Source organism: Sander vitreus, chromosome 4, assembly GCF_031162955.1.
Source record: "Sander vitreus isolate 19-12246 chromosome 4, sanVit1, whole genome shotgun sequence".
NCBI classification, from domain to species: domain Eukaryota; kingdom Metazoa; phylum Chordata; class Actinopteri; order Perciformes; family Percidae; genus Sander; species Sander vitreus.
Window position 1 is genome coordinate 2,909,070 of NC_135858.1, and position 19,622 is coordinate 2,928,691.

Genomic DNA, 19,622 nt, shown 5'->3' on the forward strand with positions numbered 1-19,622 from the left:
TTCTCACTGATGATATAAATGATGACATATTGATAGTGTTGTAAACTATATGCTCAGGTCAACATGTTGCTGTCAATGTAGTCTCACATTGCCAGACCTTCCTCCACTGCGCTGCGGAGGAGGGTCTGGCTAGTCTACACAACATTCCGGGATGGGAGAAAGATGGTTTATTGGCATTTCTTTATTGGCGAAACAACAGCCCCTTCTGCTTTTTTTAATGCAGGGCTGTTTTCGGTCTGAATACCCAGTTTGACAGTATATGTCTTTTCATATAATTTGTTGACAATAAGAAAAACTGAATAACTCTTGCATAATCTTTTGACTATGAACCAAGGCTGGTATCACAGTAAAATCAAGCAAAGATGGAATTAGCAACAGATGTTATCAGGTCACAAGGTCACACATGTGCTTATTAAGTTCCTAAGATGCTTACTTTATCTGTTTTATAGATTTTGCAGGCAACATCTATTTCAGTCGATCTTCAACTCTTGTCACACAAACTATAACGAGGAGGATTCATGTCAAAAAAGAGAATGGAAAGGAATGATAAGAATGTCAATGTAGCTGTGTAAAACACATACACAGCGAGAGAGAGAGAGAGAGAGAGAGAGAGAGAGAGAGAGAGAGAGAGAGAGAGAGCGAGAGCGAGAGCGAGAGAGATGTCTGCAGGGACCGCGGCATGAACTTGGCTATTACTGCAGCCCTCCTGTATCAGACACATGACATTCTGCAGTGAGCCCTTTTGACTGGGCAGACGGTAAAAAGTCCTTCCTTGAGGGAAAACAGTGAATTAAAATCATTACAGGGGAAAGTCAGGGCAGAAACTGACAGACCTTTCATGATTAGGAACTATCAGAGACTGGGTCTGTTTAAGAGCTGCAGTCTCAAAGCAACAGAGGACTTGCAGGCACATAATCCCATGTCCTCTGACAGAATTTAACTCTCAGCACGGCTCCTTTTAGACCACTTATCTATTGATTGCTCAAAGAAGCTTCAGACGATTCGTCTTTTACCAGGTGCATCACTGTTTCTCCTCAAGTTGTGCATCGACAAACATTAAAGAAGCTTTGACATACAGTAATTTAAACCTTGTGGTAACCAAAAAACCCCAACATTTTTCATTTTTAAAACACCTGAAGCTAGCATTATCGTGTAGGGCCAATCCTATCAAATGTGTGACTATGCTGTGTTTAAGAGGAAAAATAAAGAGATGGAGGCTTTTAAAGGGGGAGGGAGGGAAGGCTGGAGGGCAAATTGCTAAAGTGTGAATTCCCACGTGGCCGTAGGATTCAGCTGGCAACAGAGAGCGGAGAAAGGCTGGTACGCTGGCGTGAAATTGTGCTGGTGGGCACCGAATGGCTACAGGAGTGCGGACCACTTTGAGGGTCTGCTAATCAGCAGCACACAGACACATGAGCCGACTCACAGCTGTGCCACGGGATAAACGCTCCCCGGCCACAGCAGCCACCGGCAGACTTTATTACCCGCAGATAACCTGCCCACGTCGAGAAGAAAAAAAAAGACAGTTGGGAGAAGTGGAGCACTGGAGACTTTATAGATGACAGCATGGTCACAGATCATATGGGCGAGAAAAGTGAGCTCAAGGTTAAGCAGTTTGAGGCTATGAACTATAGATGTGAAGGCATGAATCTGGGCAGGTTGAGCGGTGGCTGATCATGAAAAAGAGCCCCGTCTGACAGATAAGGAGAAGTGAGTGCAAAGCAGTGTATCAGAGTTCGAAAGAAGGAGCAGCAAAAAGAGAAGGTGGAAAGGTATAAAAACAAAAGAGACACAGCAGTGTTACAGGGAGATATTAAGCAGCAGTGTGAGGAACAATAAAGACTGCTGAGTCAAGCAGGAATGTGAGACCACAGCAGACAATGCAGAATAGTTAGAACAGAGCGCTGTACCTCCGTAATGGGGTGGAGGGCCGCAGAGCAGAACCACAGCTTGACCCTCTCTCACCGACACCGTGTTCCTTGACTTCCTGCTGAAGTTCTGCAGAACTGTTGAATATTAAACAAAATAAAATAAAAAAATAAAAAATGACAACCTTTCAGTGTTTGACAGCTGAAATAACTTCACATAAAAGGTGACATCCAAGAAAGGGCATTTCATTCTGGAGAATACTTCCGTGTCTGTTCACGTTGCTTACAAGTCAAACCCAAGAGTCCCCTGTTAATATCGCAACAACCAATCGAGCTTGAGAGATTACTTTCACCTTTAAATGAAATGCTGCTGTGCGGTGTGAGAGAATACACATATTGGGAAGACATATCAATTACAAAGTCTTAGAAATACCAACCAAGTCCCAGGAGGGATCAAGCTAATATCAGCAGTGGTCAAATCAGAACTTGACTGATAAAAAAAGAAAATGCCCAAAATCAAGACATACAGTCATGTGAAAAAATTAGGACACCCATGCTAAAGTTGCTAAAAAAATCATCTTTTGGAAATTGATCTTAATGCCTTAATTAAAAAAATGAGGAAAAATCCAATCTTTAAGGACGTCAAATTTCTTTGTGAATGAATAGATGAATCCCATAGAGGCAGGCAGATGTTTATTTTTAAAGGCCAGTTATTTCATGGATCCAGGATACCATGCATCCTGATAAAGTTCCCTTGGCCTTTGGAATTAAAATAGCCCCCCCACATCATCACATCCCCTTCACCATACCTAGAGATTGGCATGGGGTACTTTCCATAAAATCATCTCTCAATGCAAATCAAACCAGCTATTAGGCTAACTGAAATAAAACAATCTCTAGGTATGGTGAAGGGGATGTGATGATGTGGGGGGGGGGCTATTTTAATTCCAAAGGCCAAGGGAACTTTATCAGGATGCATAGTATCCTGGATCCATGAAATAACTGGCCTTTAGAAATAAACATCTGCCTGCCTCTATGGGAATTTAACATAGGGGTGTACTGACTTATGCCCCCTGTATTTTAAGGAAGAACATTTATTAATTTACGATACATTATTCATTCACAAAGAAAATTGGTGTCCTTAAAGGTTGGATTTTTCATTTTTTTAATTAAGGCTTTACGATCAAAAGATGATTTTTTTATTCCTCTTTTTAGTCAACTTTAGCATGGGTGTCCTAATTTGTTCACAGGACTGTACATTCCAGATTCTATCATGCGTTCCACCGCTGCCACAGACTAGTACGAAGAGGTAACACAGTCATTTCAGACATAGCAACTGACATTCAATCTGAGATGGAGCACTTGGATATGAGGTGGGCTCAGAAAGAATACATTATGACAATTACAATATGTGACAATCATGGCCAATGACATTCACTTCTTTCATGCCCTTTAAACACAGAGCTCTCCCTGTAATGACGCAGTGACAGCTTGCAGAGCTTCAAATATGAATACAGCAGCCTATATGTACGGACAAGAGCAGATGATGACTCTTATTAGTTGAGTTCACTTGTATGGACGAGTCGGCAAGATACTAAACCGATACCACACGTGCTGTTTAAAATAAAAATTTTCCTACAGTAGGTGCAAACAAGACTATAAATCAATAACCCAGCTAGCAACAAAATGAGGTTAATGTTTACCATCTCAGCATGCCTATACTACTATTTTTTGCATATTAAGAGGATACCGTTAGCATGTTTATGTCCTATGTAAGATCCATAAGATCAAACTACGGCATAAACTGACGCAGTTAGGGTATCCTGTCATGAAATATTTGAGTGGAAAATGTTCTGGTTGGAGATGCTAGATTAAACGTCACGGAAATAAATGAACCAAGTTTCATGGTAGTCAAGCCAACATCTGTCTAGATATATTTAACTCTGGATGATAGCATGGTTACACAAGTAGTTTGTGTTCATAATCTCAATTAAAGTTGCAATGATTACTCAATGATTTAAGTAGTAAAAAAATAAACCTGCAAATATTTTGATAATTGATTATTCATTTAAGCATGAAAGGTAAACATTGGGTCTGGGTCCACTGGTTTTGCTAATCTTCTACAGGTGCTGATCATATAATTAGAATATCATGAAAAAGTTGATTTATTGCAGTAATTCCATTCAAAAAGCAAAACTTGTATAATGTATACATTCATCACACAGAGTGATATATTTCAAGTGTTCATTTCTTTTAATTTTGATGATTATAACTGACAACTGATGAAAATCCCAAATTCAGTATCTCAGAAAATTAGATTATTACTTAAGACCAATACAAAAAAAGGATTTTTAGAAATATTGGCCAACTGAAAAGTATGAACATGAAAAGTATGAGCATGTACAGCACTCAGTACTTAGTTGGGGCTCCTTTTGCCTGAATTACTGCAGCAATGCGGCGTGGAGTGGATCAGTCTGTGGCACTGCTCAGGTGTTATGAGAGCCCAGGTTGCTCTGATAGTGGCCTTCTGCTCTTCTGCATTGTTGGGTCTGGCGCATCGCATCTTCCTCTTCACAATACCCCATAGATTTTCTATAGGGTTAAGGTCAGGCGAGTTTGCTGGCCAATTAAGAACAGGGATACCGTGGTCCTTAAACCAGGTACTGGTAGCTTTGGCACTGTGTGCAGGTGCCAAGTCCTGTTGGAAAATGAAATCTGCATCTCCATAAAGTTGGTCAGCAGCAGGAAGCATGAAGTGCTCTAAAACTTCCTGGTAGACGGCTGCGTTGACCCTGGACCTCAGAAAACACAGTGGACCAACACCAGCAGATGACATGGCACCCCAAACCATCACTGACTGTGGGAACTTTATATTGGACTTCAAGCAACGTGGATTCTGTGCCTCTCCTCTCTTCCTCCAGACTCTGGGACCTTGATTTCCAAAGGAAATGCAAAATGTACTTTCATCAGAGAACATAACTTTGGACCACTCAGCAGCAGTCCAGTCCTTTTTGTCTTTAGCCCAGGCGAGACAGCTTCTGACGCTGTGTCTTGTTCAGGAGTGGCTTGACACAGGGAATGACGACAGCTGAAACCCATGTCTTGCATACGTCTGTGCGTGGTGGTTCTTGAAGCACTGACTCCAGCTGCAGTCCACTCTTTGTGAATCCCCCCCCACATTTTTGAATGGGTTTTGTTTCACAATCCTCTCCAGGGTGCGGTTATCTCTATTGCTTGTACACTTTTTTCTACCACATCTTTTCCTTCCCTTCGCCTCTCTATTAATGTGCTTGGACACAGAGCTCTGTGAACAGCCAGCCTCTTTAGCAATGACCTTTTGTGTCTTGCCCTCCTTGTGCAAGGTGTCAATGGTCGTCTTTTGGACAGCTGTCAAGTCAGCAGTCTTCCCCATGATTGTGTAGCCTACAGAACTAGACTGAGGGACCATTTAAAGGCCTTTGCAGGTGTTTTGAGTTCATTAGCTGATTAGAGTGTGGCACCAGGTGTCTTCAATATTGAACCTTGTCACAATATTCTAATTTTCTGAGATACTGAATTTATCTCTTAACTTTTTCATGATATTCTAATTATATGACCAGCACCTGTATTGCAGATTACACAACCTTTTTAAAGATCGTTGGTCTGATGGTCTGTCAAATAATTGATTAAACAACTGAAAATAATCATTAGTTGCAGCCGTGTTCTAAATAATTTGATACTATTTGGTCGTGCATAACATCGCAGCAAATCAACAGGGAAAAAAAATCACAGCGTCAGTAAGAGTATGCACAGTACAAAAACCAGCATACAACTCTACTCACATGCAAACTGGACTTTTGCCTCCCTGCTGACAACAGTCCCAAATGTGTTGGTGGTGATGCACTGGTACACTCCTCCATGATTGATTACATGGGGATTATTGATCAACAGGTTCCCCTCCACAAGGCTGTAGTGTGGATCTGACTCTGTGTTTATTTCTCTCCCATCCATTTTCCACCTGTAGAGAAATTACAAAATAAAAAGAATCACCATCATCAAACACAACACTTCATGTTTTTGATGAAGGGCCACATCAAGTTTTCAAGTCTACTAATATTGTGATGGAAACTTTATTTTCATCATTCCATTGAATATTTGATAAAAATCCAGAAAACATCAGGAACAAGAGATGCATCCCTACTCGTACTGCATGACTACACTGTAATGCAATGTAGCCAATCCAGTAACACAGCCTGGTATCATAACCAGCTCGGCCGAGCACTTTGTACCACACATTTACTGATGCTACACACTGTAGGCTCACCTTATAGACAGTCAAAACATATACCTATAATGCGGAGGTGGGTTTCCCTTGGCTTTGCAATTAATGAACACCTGCTTATCATCAGTGCTCAGGGGGAAAATACTGTCACTGGGCTCCTGGGTGAAGACAGGACCATGGCGCGTATTCTCTGTGAAAAAAACAAACACATTGGTGCTGAGCACGTGGCACTAAATGAATGCAAAAATAAATCACTCAGTGCTCAGAAAACTGTATATAAACTCTACACACATATAATTAGCTGCCAACTCGGCTCTCTGATTGGCTAACTGGCACATTCTATGCAACACATGAAGATTATTTTTATTTTTTTCGGTGTGCGGTGTGAGAGAATACACATATTGGGAAGACATATCAATCTCAACGTCTTAGAAATACCAACCAAGTCTCAGGAGGGATCAAGCTAATATCAGCAGTGGTCAAATCAGAACTTGACTGATAAAAAAATGCCCCAAATCAAGACATACAGTCCTGATTCTATCATGCATTCCACCGCTGCCACAGACTAGTACGAAGACGTAACACAGTCATTTCAGACATAGCAACTGACATTCAATCTGAGATGGAGCACTTGGATATGAGGTGGGCTCAGAAAGAATACATTATGACAATTACAATATGTGACAATCATGGCCAATGACATTCACTTATTTTCATGCCCTTTAAACACAAAACTCTCCCTGTAATGACGCAGTGACAGCTTGCAGAGCTTCAAATATGAATACAGCAGCCCATATGTACGGACAAGAGCAGATGATGACTCTTATTAGTTGAGTTCACTTGTATGGACGAGTCGGCAAGATACTAAACTGATACCACACGTGCTGTTTGAAAGGATACTGTTAGCATGTTTATGGCCTATGTAAGCTCAGAATACTGCATAAACTGACGCAGTTAGATGCAGGTCTATTAAATTTAAAGAGGTCATTTCATTAGTGTGAACACATTCAAATGTGTTTGGTTTTATTTTCAAGTTACGGTTGAAATGGAAGGGCAGTTTTAGGAAATGGAAAAGAGAAAAAAAATCATTATTGTTGCACTGATTAATTGATAGTTCCAGAAATCCCACCCTACTTAATTATTATTGCTACGCCTGTCCACGCTTCTCACACAACACGTGATTAGTTACAATGATAACTGTATCAGATTTAACATTCACAATTCTTAGTAATTACAAAAAGTGTTCCTGGCTTCTCATTTTTTAGCTGCAGACTGAGAAGACCAGCCTGGGAGCCAGGGTACTATTTTCAAATTCAGATGGCAAAAACGGCAACACTCATTCACAGACATATTAATGCTTCACCTTCACAGCTCATCTCTGCATGCTGTAGTCTGTTTACATTTGTGTGTTGGCTCAGCACTACGTCACAAGTTCCGTTGCTCCGATTGGTTCTAGGTCTATTCAATCACATCCAGAAGCATTTGGGGTGCATGTCTGTCAATACTCTCGCTTTGCCAGACAATCCATACGCTGCGGAGCGGAGGAGGGTCTGGCTAGTCCACATAGCATTCCGGGATGGGAGAAAAACCTGCTTTGGTTTATTGGCATTTCTTTAAACCAATCACAATTGCCATGGGCGGCGCTAAGATCCGCACGGAGCCGCTGTAAAATAGTCGTGCAAGAGAAAACTCAGATTGGACAGATAGTCTAGCTAGCTGTCTAGATTTACCCTGCAGAGATCTGAGGAGCAGTTAACCATAGTCCTCAGAAATCCACCAGAGTTTAAAATTACAAAACAAAGAAAGCGGTAGGTACCGGACATCCGGCAGAACGGAGCAATCCTGGAAGTGGAACGTCAAGGATATGGACTCCGTCAATAACAGCTCCTTGGAAATCTAAAACGAACAGAGCGGTTCCAGACTAACTCACATTTGCGGCGATGTCAGGCTATGAGATGACATCTGTCGCTAGCAGATTTTATCAGCTGTTGCTACATCAACTAATGTTTTTTCTTTATTGAAACCTGCAATTATCGTGGTAATGATATGCCTCTGCCTTAGCCTTGTAGTTAACGCTGGGAGAGGTTACTACTGTTTTTAAAGAGGTGATTCACTGAGAGCTAGATCTGCTACTCCTTATTCACACTCTGTATCTGGTCACTCTGAAGAATCAAAACACAAACATACTATACATGTAAATTGGTCTAAGCTATATTACACGTCAAGACTAATTAGAAAGACTGACAAGTAACCCAGCTGGCTAATTGAGTTAGGCTTTATTTCATTATGATCTTAAACTAGTAGAATAACTTGGTTAGGGTATTTACATGGGAGTTGCAATATCACAGTATTGCCTTGCTCTGGAAATAATCTAATTATTAGAGAGCCTGCAAAGCTGCCGTCTATATGCATGTTGTTTGTGCATGCGTGTCTGCTCAGTCAAGCTTGTTGTCTTGGTTAGCTCCAGCCAAACTATCAATACACAGGAGTAATTAACTGATGTTGCACTAATTACTCCCGTGAAATCAAACATTTCTTCAATAGATGCACACTCACACACTTACACACTTGGGTCCACCATCCCTTTTTCATACGCCAAGCTGCCCCCCGTTGTTGCTCTTGAAAAATTGCCCTTTTTTCTTTTTTGTCTCTAACCTTGACTAGGACAAAGAGCGCTCCCTCCCGTATCATCATCCTTGCCATCATCATCCTAATGAGAGTGGGAGTCTTTGCTTCAGGAAAGGGCCTTGTTTTCCCCTGCCTCTGACGGAGGTACTGCATTTTTACCCGGGTGGCGGTGTCCTTTAAATTAAACAAATTAATGAACCTTTAATAGCCGGGCTATTTCACCTGGGAATGGGAAACTATCGGGGGGGTTGTGTGTATGCTTGAGAACAGGCCTGCCTTGTAAACACACAAACTGGACTGACCACTGGCACACATAAACACACACACACACACACACACACACACACACACACACACACACACACATACAAATTACACTTAATAAGTTTTGATGAACAACCACATGCGTATAGTGGCATTGACAATGCATAAGCCTGAGTAGTGTAGCAGGCTGCATTTGAGCATTAAATATTTGAATATTATTTGAATATTTAAAAAAATAACAAATGAAATTCGAATAGTATTATAGAGGAAGACTGACAGCTCTAATGACAGCTCTAATGGGAATGCATGCAAATGTGAGCTCCATAGTGGGTATATGTATGTACAGTACAGCACACGCTACTATTTGCATATTCTTGTCTCTTGTGTTTGCAGGCTGCACAGATATACACTGCTGACTTGAGATGAGATGCTAAATCAATGGAAATGGAAGCATAAATAACAACACAATAAACCCTCACACCATGCTGAATAAATAAACGGGTTTTTTTGGATGACTTGTAAACGGTTAGCTTAAGTTCAGTATACAGTATATCTGTCAAATGTGACCGTCAACATTAAATCTCACTGAGCTCTTAATGAGAGAGATTTTAACTCAAACAGGTATTATGGAACCGAAGGCTAATGTTACTCTGCTTTTCTCTCAGCAGAAAGGAGCGCGTCGGCACACAGTGGATCTTTGTTGCTTGAGACTAGAGTACAGAATACATTAGTATTAAGAAAAGAGTCAGTGTGGATTTTTATAGTGCGTACCACATTTTATGTAAGTGGCAGCAGGTGGACATAAAGCAAGCAAATTGCATAGTAAAAAAGGAAAATGGTGAATTGGTGTATGGTATCTCTTGAAATGTGAATCTAACAGTGAGACATGTTAATCAAAGGTCATCTGAAGAGAACACTTAAACTCTTGCTGCAGTTAAATATTGAGATTAAACTGTAAATATATTAGCCAATCTTTATAATGACACAAGGCAGTTTCCCTTTACCCTGTAAAAATGTTATCCTGTGAAATAAAATTAAAAGACGCCACTACATTCAAATGTCTGCCTCTGTGATTCCTATGTGCCCTGGAATGCTCTGCTAAGCTCTTAAAACTGAAGTGAAATCTACAGATTTGGCCATGTTTTGTAACTTTCTTTTACAAACTGGTAGAAGATTTTGCTAAGCTGCTGAAATAATGGTACCTTCTGAGACTGACACCATGCCCTTTCAAATGAAATGATCCAAACATGCATAAGACAGAGGCAATAAAAAAAGGCGGCTTGACTTGGCGTCTCACCAGCCAGGCACTCTTTGAGTGACAGAAGGATCAACAGTTCCCATGGCAACAGCATCTTCATTTTCCAAGGTCAAAGATTCTCCTTCTTCCCATCCAGTCCAGAGAGTGGAGAATATTTCCTGGGCAGAAATTGCTCCGTTTGGCTCTGGAAGAAAAAGGTGGGCAAATGAGCACTGTGGAGATGAGGAGATGCAGTCTACAACAAGCATCTGGAGAGAGAGAAAAAAAAACACACACGCTGGAACTTTTGGAAAATCTGTGAGCCATTAATAATTCATTTAACCAAATAAGTCGAGCCAAGATCCAATGCCGAAGGGCCAGCTAGCAGCTGATACTGGGGAGCTGATATTTAGTGTATACTACATATCACTGCTACACTATCTTCCAGGAACAAGTCAAGCATAAGGAAAAAAAGAAATAAAAAAGATGCTCGCAGTAGCAGTAACAGATGAGCAGAGCAGCCTGCCAAAGGTGATGCTAAGCTTTCTTAAAGTTGTTTGTTCAACATATTTACTCTAGCAAAATGTGTGATGTATTAATGTACAATAGCTTGTATATCACACAAAAAGCAGACAAACTGAACTAAAGGAGAGAAAAAACAGAACATCTTCCATGGATCATGATGCCAGGAACTATTGCCATCGATTTAAAGCTACAAAATAAAGCTTTTATAATTTGGCCAACCTTGTCAAATTATATTACAAGTTACATAATGCAGTTTATGCTGTTTTGGTGCAGTCTGTATTCCGACATATCGCAAAAATCACTTAATGCATTAAGACATGTAACAACACATCTTTGTTGTGACCGCAAGTGTACTCATCCCAAACCAGTCAGTACATAATGTTATGTGATTTTCTTCCGTTTGGTACACTCAGTGAACCAAATTATGACTGTAGACACTCATCTTAGCATGTACAGAACATAAAATCCAAAGTGCGACTTCCACTGGAAACATTTTGCTAGTGGGGCAGTTGTCTGTTAGCTATGTCCTTTTCTGTGTTAGTGCCTGTAGTAAATTGCTGCCGAAAGATGGATGCAAAAAAAAAAACAGAAGAATCACTAATCATGACTGGAAGAAAGGAGGAAAAAGCATTAGCCATAGAGGGAGTGAAGTTGATTTATTCTGACCTCCATTATTTATGCCAAGGGGGCACAATACTGATCATCCAAGCTTCATCTTGTCAGTCATCCTTATTGATTTGGTTTCCAGTTTTTTTAACCTTCTGCCTTCTTGTTTGTCATCCTGCCCACACTCACTTGTCACAAGTCTCAATCAAATATGTAGGGATGGATCAATAATGGGAGATTTGGTTGATGTCTTTTCTTATGAGACTTTGTGGGTGTATATTTCCGAAGAAACTTTCCAACTATCCATGTAATAAGAAGAACACTCATGCATTCTTTTGACCCACTTGGGACTCTGAGCTATGACATGTTCCTTTAATAAACTGCTCCGCCTTGTGCTGTTCTCAGCCTACGTTAAAAGTCAAAGGTAAAACTATATGTTGATTAAGGTGCTGGATGAATAGGTGCTAAGTGAATGACACAGATCTGCATATTGCAATTACAGTTAGATGCATTTCTTTTGGGCTCTGAGAAACTAAATCGATGCGAAATGTTTTCCAGACATTTTGTCAAAACGCCTACATTCAATCAATACTGTTATAGGCCAGCACCTGTAAGTAATTCCAAGTCAATATGTTTTAACATTCAGACGTGCTTGCCAAGCACCAAGTGAGTGGAGGAACTCAGAACGAGTCAAAATAGACTACAAATGCATGTTGATAATGGTCTCATGGTTTTGACTGACGACAGTAAGCTACTTTATAAATGGATACATAACAAAAAGTATGAGGTTATTCATATTGATCAGACTGATTTTAAATCTATGACTTTGCAATTTTGAGCCTGAATTTGAGTTTGAATCGCTTACAAACTTGTAATAAGAAGCACTTACTCCTCTCTAGCACGAGATGCATCTAATTGCTCTATTAGGCGTATAACTTCTAGGTAATATCTACATTAATACCCACATAATTCATTCATGCATGTGAATCCAAGACAGATCTTTTGCCAATACCAGGATGCTCAATGAGGAATTACAGCCATTGGTATTTAGTGGATTGTGAGAATATAGGAACCATTACAGTCCATTGCAGAGGTTGTCTAACAAGCCCCTGCAGCCTTGAGTCATTAGTACGCTCTGCCCAGTGATCGATGTTAATTTATGTCCGCTGTAGTCAGCTGTCTACTTTCACTTTCAAGCTGATCAACTTTATTTCGTCTACTCGCAAACACGTGTCCCTTGTTCATTTAGCATTCAAAGTCAGACTCAAGCAACCTGATTGCATTTAGCAATAGACAGTAGCCATTATGCATAGTATGGAAATGCAGAGGCCACAATCCTGTAAGGTGTATAAGTGAGGGAGCTGGCACTGTTCCTCTGTCAGATAGCACAGCTCTGTTTTAATGATGCATAGGGCCCTTGCCATCCTTGGGGAGGATGTGTTTCTTGGTCACAGCCCAGAAATTTAAAGTAGTTGCTTGTGATCCCCATGATTAATTTAAATACCCTAGAAAAAATACAATGGTAATAATTCTTGTGCCCAGCGGATGGTGGTCGCAGGTGTTGGAAATACCAAATGGGATGAGGCCAAGCTAATGGTGCCTGGAAGGGAAACTATCCGTCAGGGATAATCCCTAATACTGTAACACCTCGGCATAGATAATGTGCTTCCCCCGCGTCTCTTACTAGCCCGTGATATTGAGATAGCTGTGGAGAAATGATTAAAGGAGGAATGGCTGTTGACACAGATGTATGTATGTGTCCAGAGTGAAGTATTGCCCGGTTTTAATGTTTAGTGATGATTAGCTTCCCGCTCTGGAAGAGCCAAACTAGGCTAACAAAAAAAGGGAGGTGGAGGGTGTCCTGTGAACTCTGGTGAGCCATGTTCCACTTCATTACACTCTGAGTAATTGGTTGAACATGTGACTACAGAAATTAACTTCAGTAGCCTTGTGAGAGGTAATTAAGGCAGAGTGGGCATACCATTGTAAACGCAAAATTCAGCATCACACAGGGCCCCATAAAGACATCAACCTGACACCACATTATCATGGCTCAGAGCCCCAATAGCCTGAAAACATATAGCCTCCCTCATTGTAGTAATTGTTCAATAATGCTCATATTAAAACATGTCTTATCTGTATAGGCTTCAGTTTCATCAGACAATTACATTTCATCTTAAATCCAATCAGCCACAAGGAAGCATGAGCCGTGCTGCAGATGGGGTAGCAAATGTCACTCACTGTGCAAGTGCATATTAGTCATTGACTAAGAGAAGGCGGAGAATATTGAAAGCTAACATCCCGTCAATTCAATACAGACTCGGCAAACAGAACCGTACATGAAGTTTGGGAGTGATAAGAGCATGGTTGTGAGAAGACGACTTATGAATGCTTAAAGATTCAAAGAACCTAACTGACCAGCGTCTAAGTTGTAATCTTTGCATAGTTTTATGTGTAACTGTTAATTGACCAACAGTTTATTAAAAAGATAGTTTAGAAAGACCGTAGCTCCCAAGACGGCGGGTGCCTGTATACGAGAACGCGACTTTCTTTATAATCTATCTTTTTAATAAACTGTCTGTACACTTACAAAGTTCTCAATGCTTCGGTTAACATTTAGGGACCCTCATTATGCTACTGTTGAAGTGTGGTGATATTTTGAGTCTTTTTAGTGGTATAAATAGCGATTTGTTTTTACTTTCCCTGTGCCCCGAATACTAGCGTTGTAAGCTAATCAGCGGTCCGCGCTAGCTTGTTTCAAGCTACAAACACATTCAATTAGCATTAAAAACATGTCCCAGAGAGCGATCGAGTGGGTACACATCTGTTATTAACCCCTAGGTTTGTTTTGCGTCGGAATTGTCCTTTAACAGAGAACAACATATCAATTAAGCAATAATTTGTGAGATAGTTACCTTTTCTCGGCTAAACTTAACTGTAATGACGTAATTTCGTAAGATATACAAATTGTCGTGCATACTTTTTTTTTGGGAGAATGAGAATGCGTTGAACTAAACGCATTGAAAAACACTTTGAGGAGAAGAATGAGCTAAAAGTCAACATAGTCAGGGCAGAAAAGCTGACTCTGACCACCGACTGCTGGACAGCTCCAACAAATGAAAGCTACGTCACAACTACATGTTTAACATTTTGCCTTTTTTCTTAAAAATTAACCGGTTAGTTACCGGTTATTTTTTCCTGTCGTGCTCTCGAAAGCAAAATTAACCAAAAATTGACATCCCTAATCTGAACTCATTATTATGAAATTACTATTTCATCACTTATTTTCACAACAAAATGTTTGTATTGTATCGTTTGTATTTTATAATGTCTCGTTTAATTTATTTAATATTTGTATTTGTTCTATATAGCTCTGGTCTAGTTTACAATATCGTTCCGGATGACACATTTTAGATTAATAACTTTGACTCTAATATTCAGTTTATATTCAAAAGTTCTTCATAACCAACAATCAATTGTGGAACAGAACACACACACACACACACACAGAAACATAAGATTACTGTATGCTACCACAACTCCTGTACCTGGAAAAACAGCTATGTTCGCAGTCATTTAAAGCATGTGATAAATCACGAAGCCCAACAGACAAGCACGTTTCCCACTGATTGAGTACTCACAGAGTAAGTGGAGTCTGCTTGCTCTTTCCAAGACACAATCAGTCCCTGGGCCTGCTAAAAGAGAGAAAGAGAGAGAGAGAGAGAGAGAGAGAGAGAGAGAGAGAGAGAGAGAGAGAGAGAGAGAGAGAATTTATTGACAGTCCTTGTCATATTTAAATACATGAGGATTGAAACGGCCAGAATATTTCTGTGGCAGAAAGATACAATATGCAAGACGCAGCAGGATTTAGGCTGCTCCTTCAACATAAAACGATGGCACAGGATGGACATTACTGACAAACAAACCGAACCGAAAACATAACCTCCAGTTGGCGGAGGTAATAAAGTAAACCCTTCAAGTAATCTATTTTAAAAGACAGAACTGTAACACCACCAATTTAAACTGTAATGGAATACTGTCCAATTACAGTACTCATATTTTGTATTTTAAACCCGTAATCCCGACTTGTATTTCGTTACTCCCCAACCCTGGCTATAAGCAACTCACAAAAGGTATCTCAACAAACTGAGGCTAAAATAGCTCACAACTGGAAACGTAACGTGATTCAGAAAGGTAAGCAGTCAACACAGGTAAGCAGTGGCTTATTTTCTAGTTTATTCACCATATAATTAATCTTAAACTCAGGAGTAAGTAGTTTACAGAGACATTTGGAGGCTAGAATGGCTACTTTAAACTCCAAAAACCCTTTAGAGTCAATAAGCAGGGGCATAAGGCTTTATAATGATTCCTAGCTCCTCATTCAGCATGCTACCTTATCACTGGGCTTTTATTGTGTCAGCAGCTGTGACCCATTTCAGGGGCTGCCTCTTTCGAAGAACAAGGACTACAAAGGTGTAGCCTTCGAATGACTGAAGGCTACTGTGCTAAGCAGCAGTACCTCCTCCCACAAATGAGACAGTCCATACAGAGGATTAACCCAAACATTACATGTACTGTAGGAACAAACAGTCCTACTTTTCTGAATATGAAAGTGCGCTTCCACAAGAGATTATATTTATTAGAAGTAAAAACTCAGACATCACAAACACGTATTTCTAGACCCACACACATACTAATCATAATGACCTGAATGTCTGCACTGGCACCATGGAGGCCATTTACTCAGTGTAATTTGGTTTCCAGCAAGACAGACTCCAGCAGAGCTATCACAAAAAGACTGATTGATTCTGCAGGTGGATAGAGCCCTGCTTGCACTGGCCATAATAAGAACACTCTATATTCACAAGATTGCACTGTAAACATCAAAGGGAGGAGGTGTCTTTTTTCACTGTGAAAAGCAAATCGCAAACATTTTTACACCAAGGAGTATTTTTTGGGAAAAAATAGGTAACAGGTCTTGGGTAAGAGCTGCGCTTGAGGAAAACATAGACATTTTTATATATATATATATATATATATATATATATATATATATATATTTTATATATATATATATATATATATATATATATATATATCAGCTTCCTTTGGGAACTTGTTTGCGAGAGTGGACACCTTTGCGACATTTTTAAATCTGTGATTCTTGCATTATCACATTGAATTATCTTAAGCAAACCGACGTCCTGTTTGTCATATTTGGAAACACTGTTGACTTGGTTTTTGATGACTTTGCATTAGTATGGACTTTTGAGTTCTTGAAAGATGGCTGAAACTCTTTACGCACAATTTAGAGCCGACATGTTTGCGCAAAACAAGTAGCTATACCGTTTCCATCCATTCTAATCTAAAATGTTACATTTCTCTCCATTTTGTCAATAATTATTTTCATTATTTTACACATAATTATGCGTTTGTTTGTTTTAATAAATACACACTACTGCTCATTTGTAAAGCACTTTGAATTGCCATTGTGTATGAATTGAGCTCGGCCTATATAAATAAACTTGCCTTGCTTTGCCTTCAATTCACATCAATTATGTTAACGGGGAACCCTGCCATCCAATAATAAGTGATTGAACACGCTATTTATACGCCAAGAGTAGCTTCTATGTTTTGAATTATTTTTTTTTGCCTCAGATTTCAGATCAAACCATTTATTTTCTACTTCATCGGTTCTGCGCCCTTCTCCGGATACAGCGTTCACTGCATGAGTAACTGCGTTCCATGCATCGGTTTTATTTTCTGCTTAGTATGCACTGCTGCCGTTACTAAATATGATGTCTCGTTTTTTGTTAACTTCTATGCAGCAGTACCTCCACTTCAGAACTACTAAAGTCATTCTTTCTTTTGGAGACGAGACCTCCACCGTCTTTGCCACGTCTTTTGGACATTTCTCCAAGTGTGCACACGACACGGCCCTGCCATCTCATGCCCTTTTATGGGAATTAACAGGGCGTCTATGCTAAATAGGAGCAACGGGCACAAGCTTTCAATTTACAAAGACATTGGGGTTCATCATTCTAAGAACATACCTGCCAACAATTCTGCTGTTTAAGAACACGTCATTAATCAGACGTAGACTTTTCTTAGGGACTTTCTTAAGAACATATTTAAGTGAAAACTTAGGAACAATAAATCAAATGACTACATGTACAAGAGCATAGTTAATGAGCATCTGAATGCCAGAGTGACTCGCTGAGCAAATTCAAATTGTGCTCTCGCGAGAACTCTGGATTTCCAGGGTATTTGACCCACGGTCAACCCCGTGGTGCGCGGTTACGGAAGGCTTGTATCATGTGGACGCGCCAACAGATTTGTTGTCATTACTTTGAATTCCTCATGGGGGCGCCAGCTACGCACTATAGCTTTAAAATTGGAGGTATGACATACAGGAAATGTTGCTTGGTATGGACAGTGCCTGAATTTACCTTTATCTAACAAGAAGTGGATAACTTTGTACTCATGTACGTTTGCCTACTGCATGCTACAGTACCTTCTGATTCTATATTAAAAGGAGAATTCCGGTCAATTTCAACATGTAGCTCTGTTTGGAAATTTGGAGTGCTGGCAGTAGCAAAAAAAATGAAAACAATTGGTGCTGCCTACACCGTGTTATCCGCATTAGCACCCAACAGGCTTAAACAGGGCAAGTTTTAAACATGTTTTTAGCCTTTAAACATGCTCAAAATGTCATTACAAGTGCCTAGTGAAGTGATTCCTCCCGAGGGAACACAGCAGCACAGTTTTAGTTTTTCTTGCTACTGACAGCACTCCAAATTTTCAAACAGAGCTACGTGTTGAAATCGACCGGAATTCTCCTTTAATACAATGACATAAGACCAACAATAACGAGCTTCAACATCTTTTATGGAAGGTCATTCACATCGACAGACTAACACCATTCTGTGTCGATGGGACACCTAGATCGACATTAATTTCTGTTATAGTCAGGAGAGGCTAGTTGCTACAATGTGTGAAAAAGGTATAGGTCTTTCATCACTTTTCTTTTCTGCAGTTGCAATTTTCTCTTCCTCCTCTCTGCCAAGTAAAAAACATTGAAAACGAGGTCAGCAGAGTATCTACAGTATCTCCAACATCTTTGAAATGTTCAGCCCCGTTTCCTATGGTCAGTCCAAACTTTGTTGACACTTTTTCAGAATTAACCTTGTGTCTCCACAGAACTGGCATACTGAACGTTAAACTATATAAACTTCCCTTCACAGAAACTGAGACAGTGAGCATGTTTGCACACAGTAGTATTCTTCTTATCCTGCTTTTGATCATATTTGGAATATGATGTTTCCAATGCCTATTCATGGTTATTCCGCTAAAATGATTCAGGTTTCTTAGGCCCCATTTACCCTTGTCATCAAGTGTCCTATACCAGAATAAAAGCCATATGAATTTTAATACACATTTGTTTAGATCTGAAGCCGTTTGATAATGGCAAAAAAGAAATGCCAGAAGAAGAATAACCCCTGGGTCTAAACAGTTTCATTACAACAGCTACAGTTTAGCTAAGCAGCTAACAAGCATCACAACACAAATAAATGTATAATGTGCATTCATGGACTTAAGGCGGTTCGGGGCTTAGCCTGTACCCATTTTAATAAACTGAATGCAATGCAAAATAGTGATTGGCTTGCCCAGCTTGTTAATAGCCAGTGTATGTTCGGAAGCAGCGCGACATGACTGCCGCAGCATGCCCACATAAGAGCGCGTCCGTTATAATTACCTGAAGCTGCACAGACCACGGAAGAATCTCTAGTTTTACATCCATCAGCGAGAATAACAATCAATGTACAGTATGTTCTCTGTTACGATAATGAACTTAAAAGCCTTTACCTAACTGTTGTTTTCATCTTTTTTTCTCTTAAGGAGGTGAGTCCTCCTGCATCAAGTCGGCAGTTATCTGAAACATGGATATGGTGCTTACACTATCCTAGTTTCTTTCACAATATTCCAGCTAGTATACAGGTCTCAAAACCAGGATCCAGCCTTATAAAAGGTTTCTGAAAGCAACCATGAACCAAATACTCCCAAAACCTGATCATACAATTACCCAGTTAGTCAGTGTGCATGGAAACATTGGAAACACTTCCACAAAGAATGATGGCTATACTGAAAGGAACACATTTTTTTTTTTTTTTTTTTTTTGGAAAGGTTCTGCCAAATTCTCACTTTAAGCTTGCAGCAAGTATTTTCATTTAGA

General features: G+C 40.0%; 1 protein-coding gene across 1 annotated transcript in view; it reads right to left on the bottom strand.

Annotated features, from left to right (window-relative positions):
• The window catches only part of cntn6 (contactin 6), a 57,467-nt gene extending 47,088 nt beyond the window's left edge, over positions 1-10,379 (bottom strand). The window contains exons 1-4 of the mRNA XM_078247715.1: positions 10,319-10,379; positions 6,196-6,319; positions 5,690-5,865; positions 1,911-2,006 (exon numbers count right to left, since the gene is read on the bottom strand). Of these exons, the coding sequence (XP_078103841.1) occupies positions 1,911-2,006; positions 5,690-5,865; positions 6,196-6,319; positions 10,319-10,379 (457 nt within the window). The remainder of the gene's footprint in view (positions 1-1,910; positions 2,007-5,689; positions 5,866-6,195; positions 6,320-10,318) is intronic.
• Between the last annotated feature and the right edge of the window lie 9,243 nt (positions 10,380-19,622).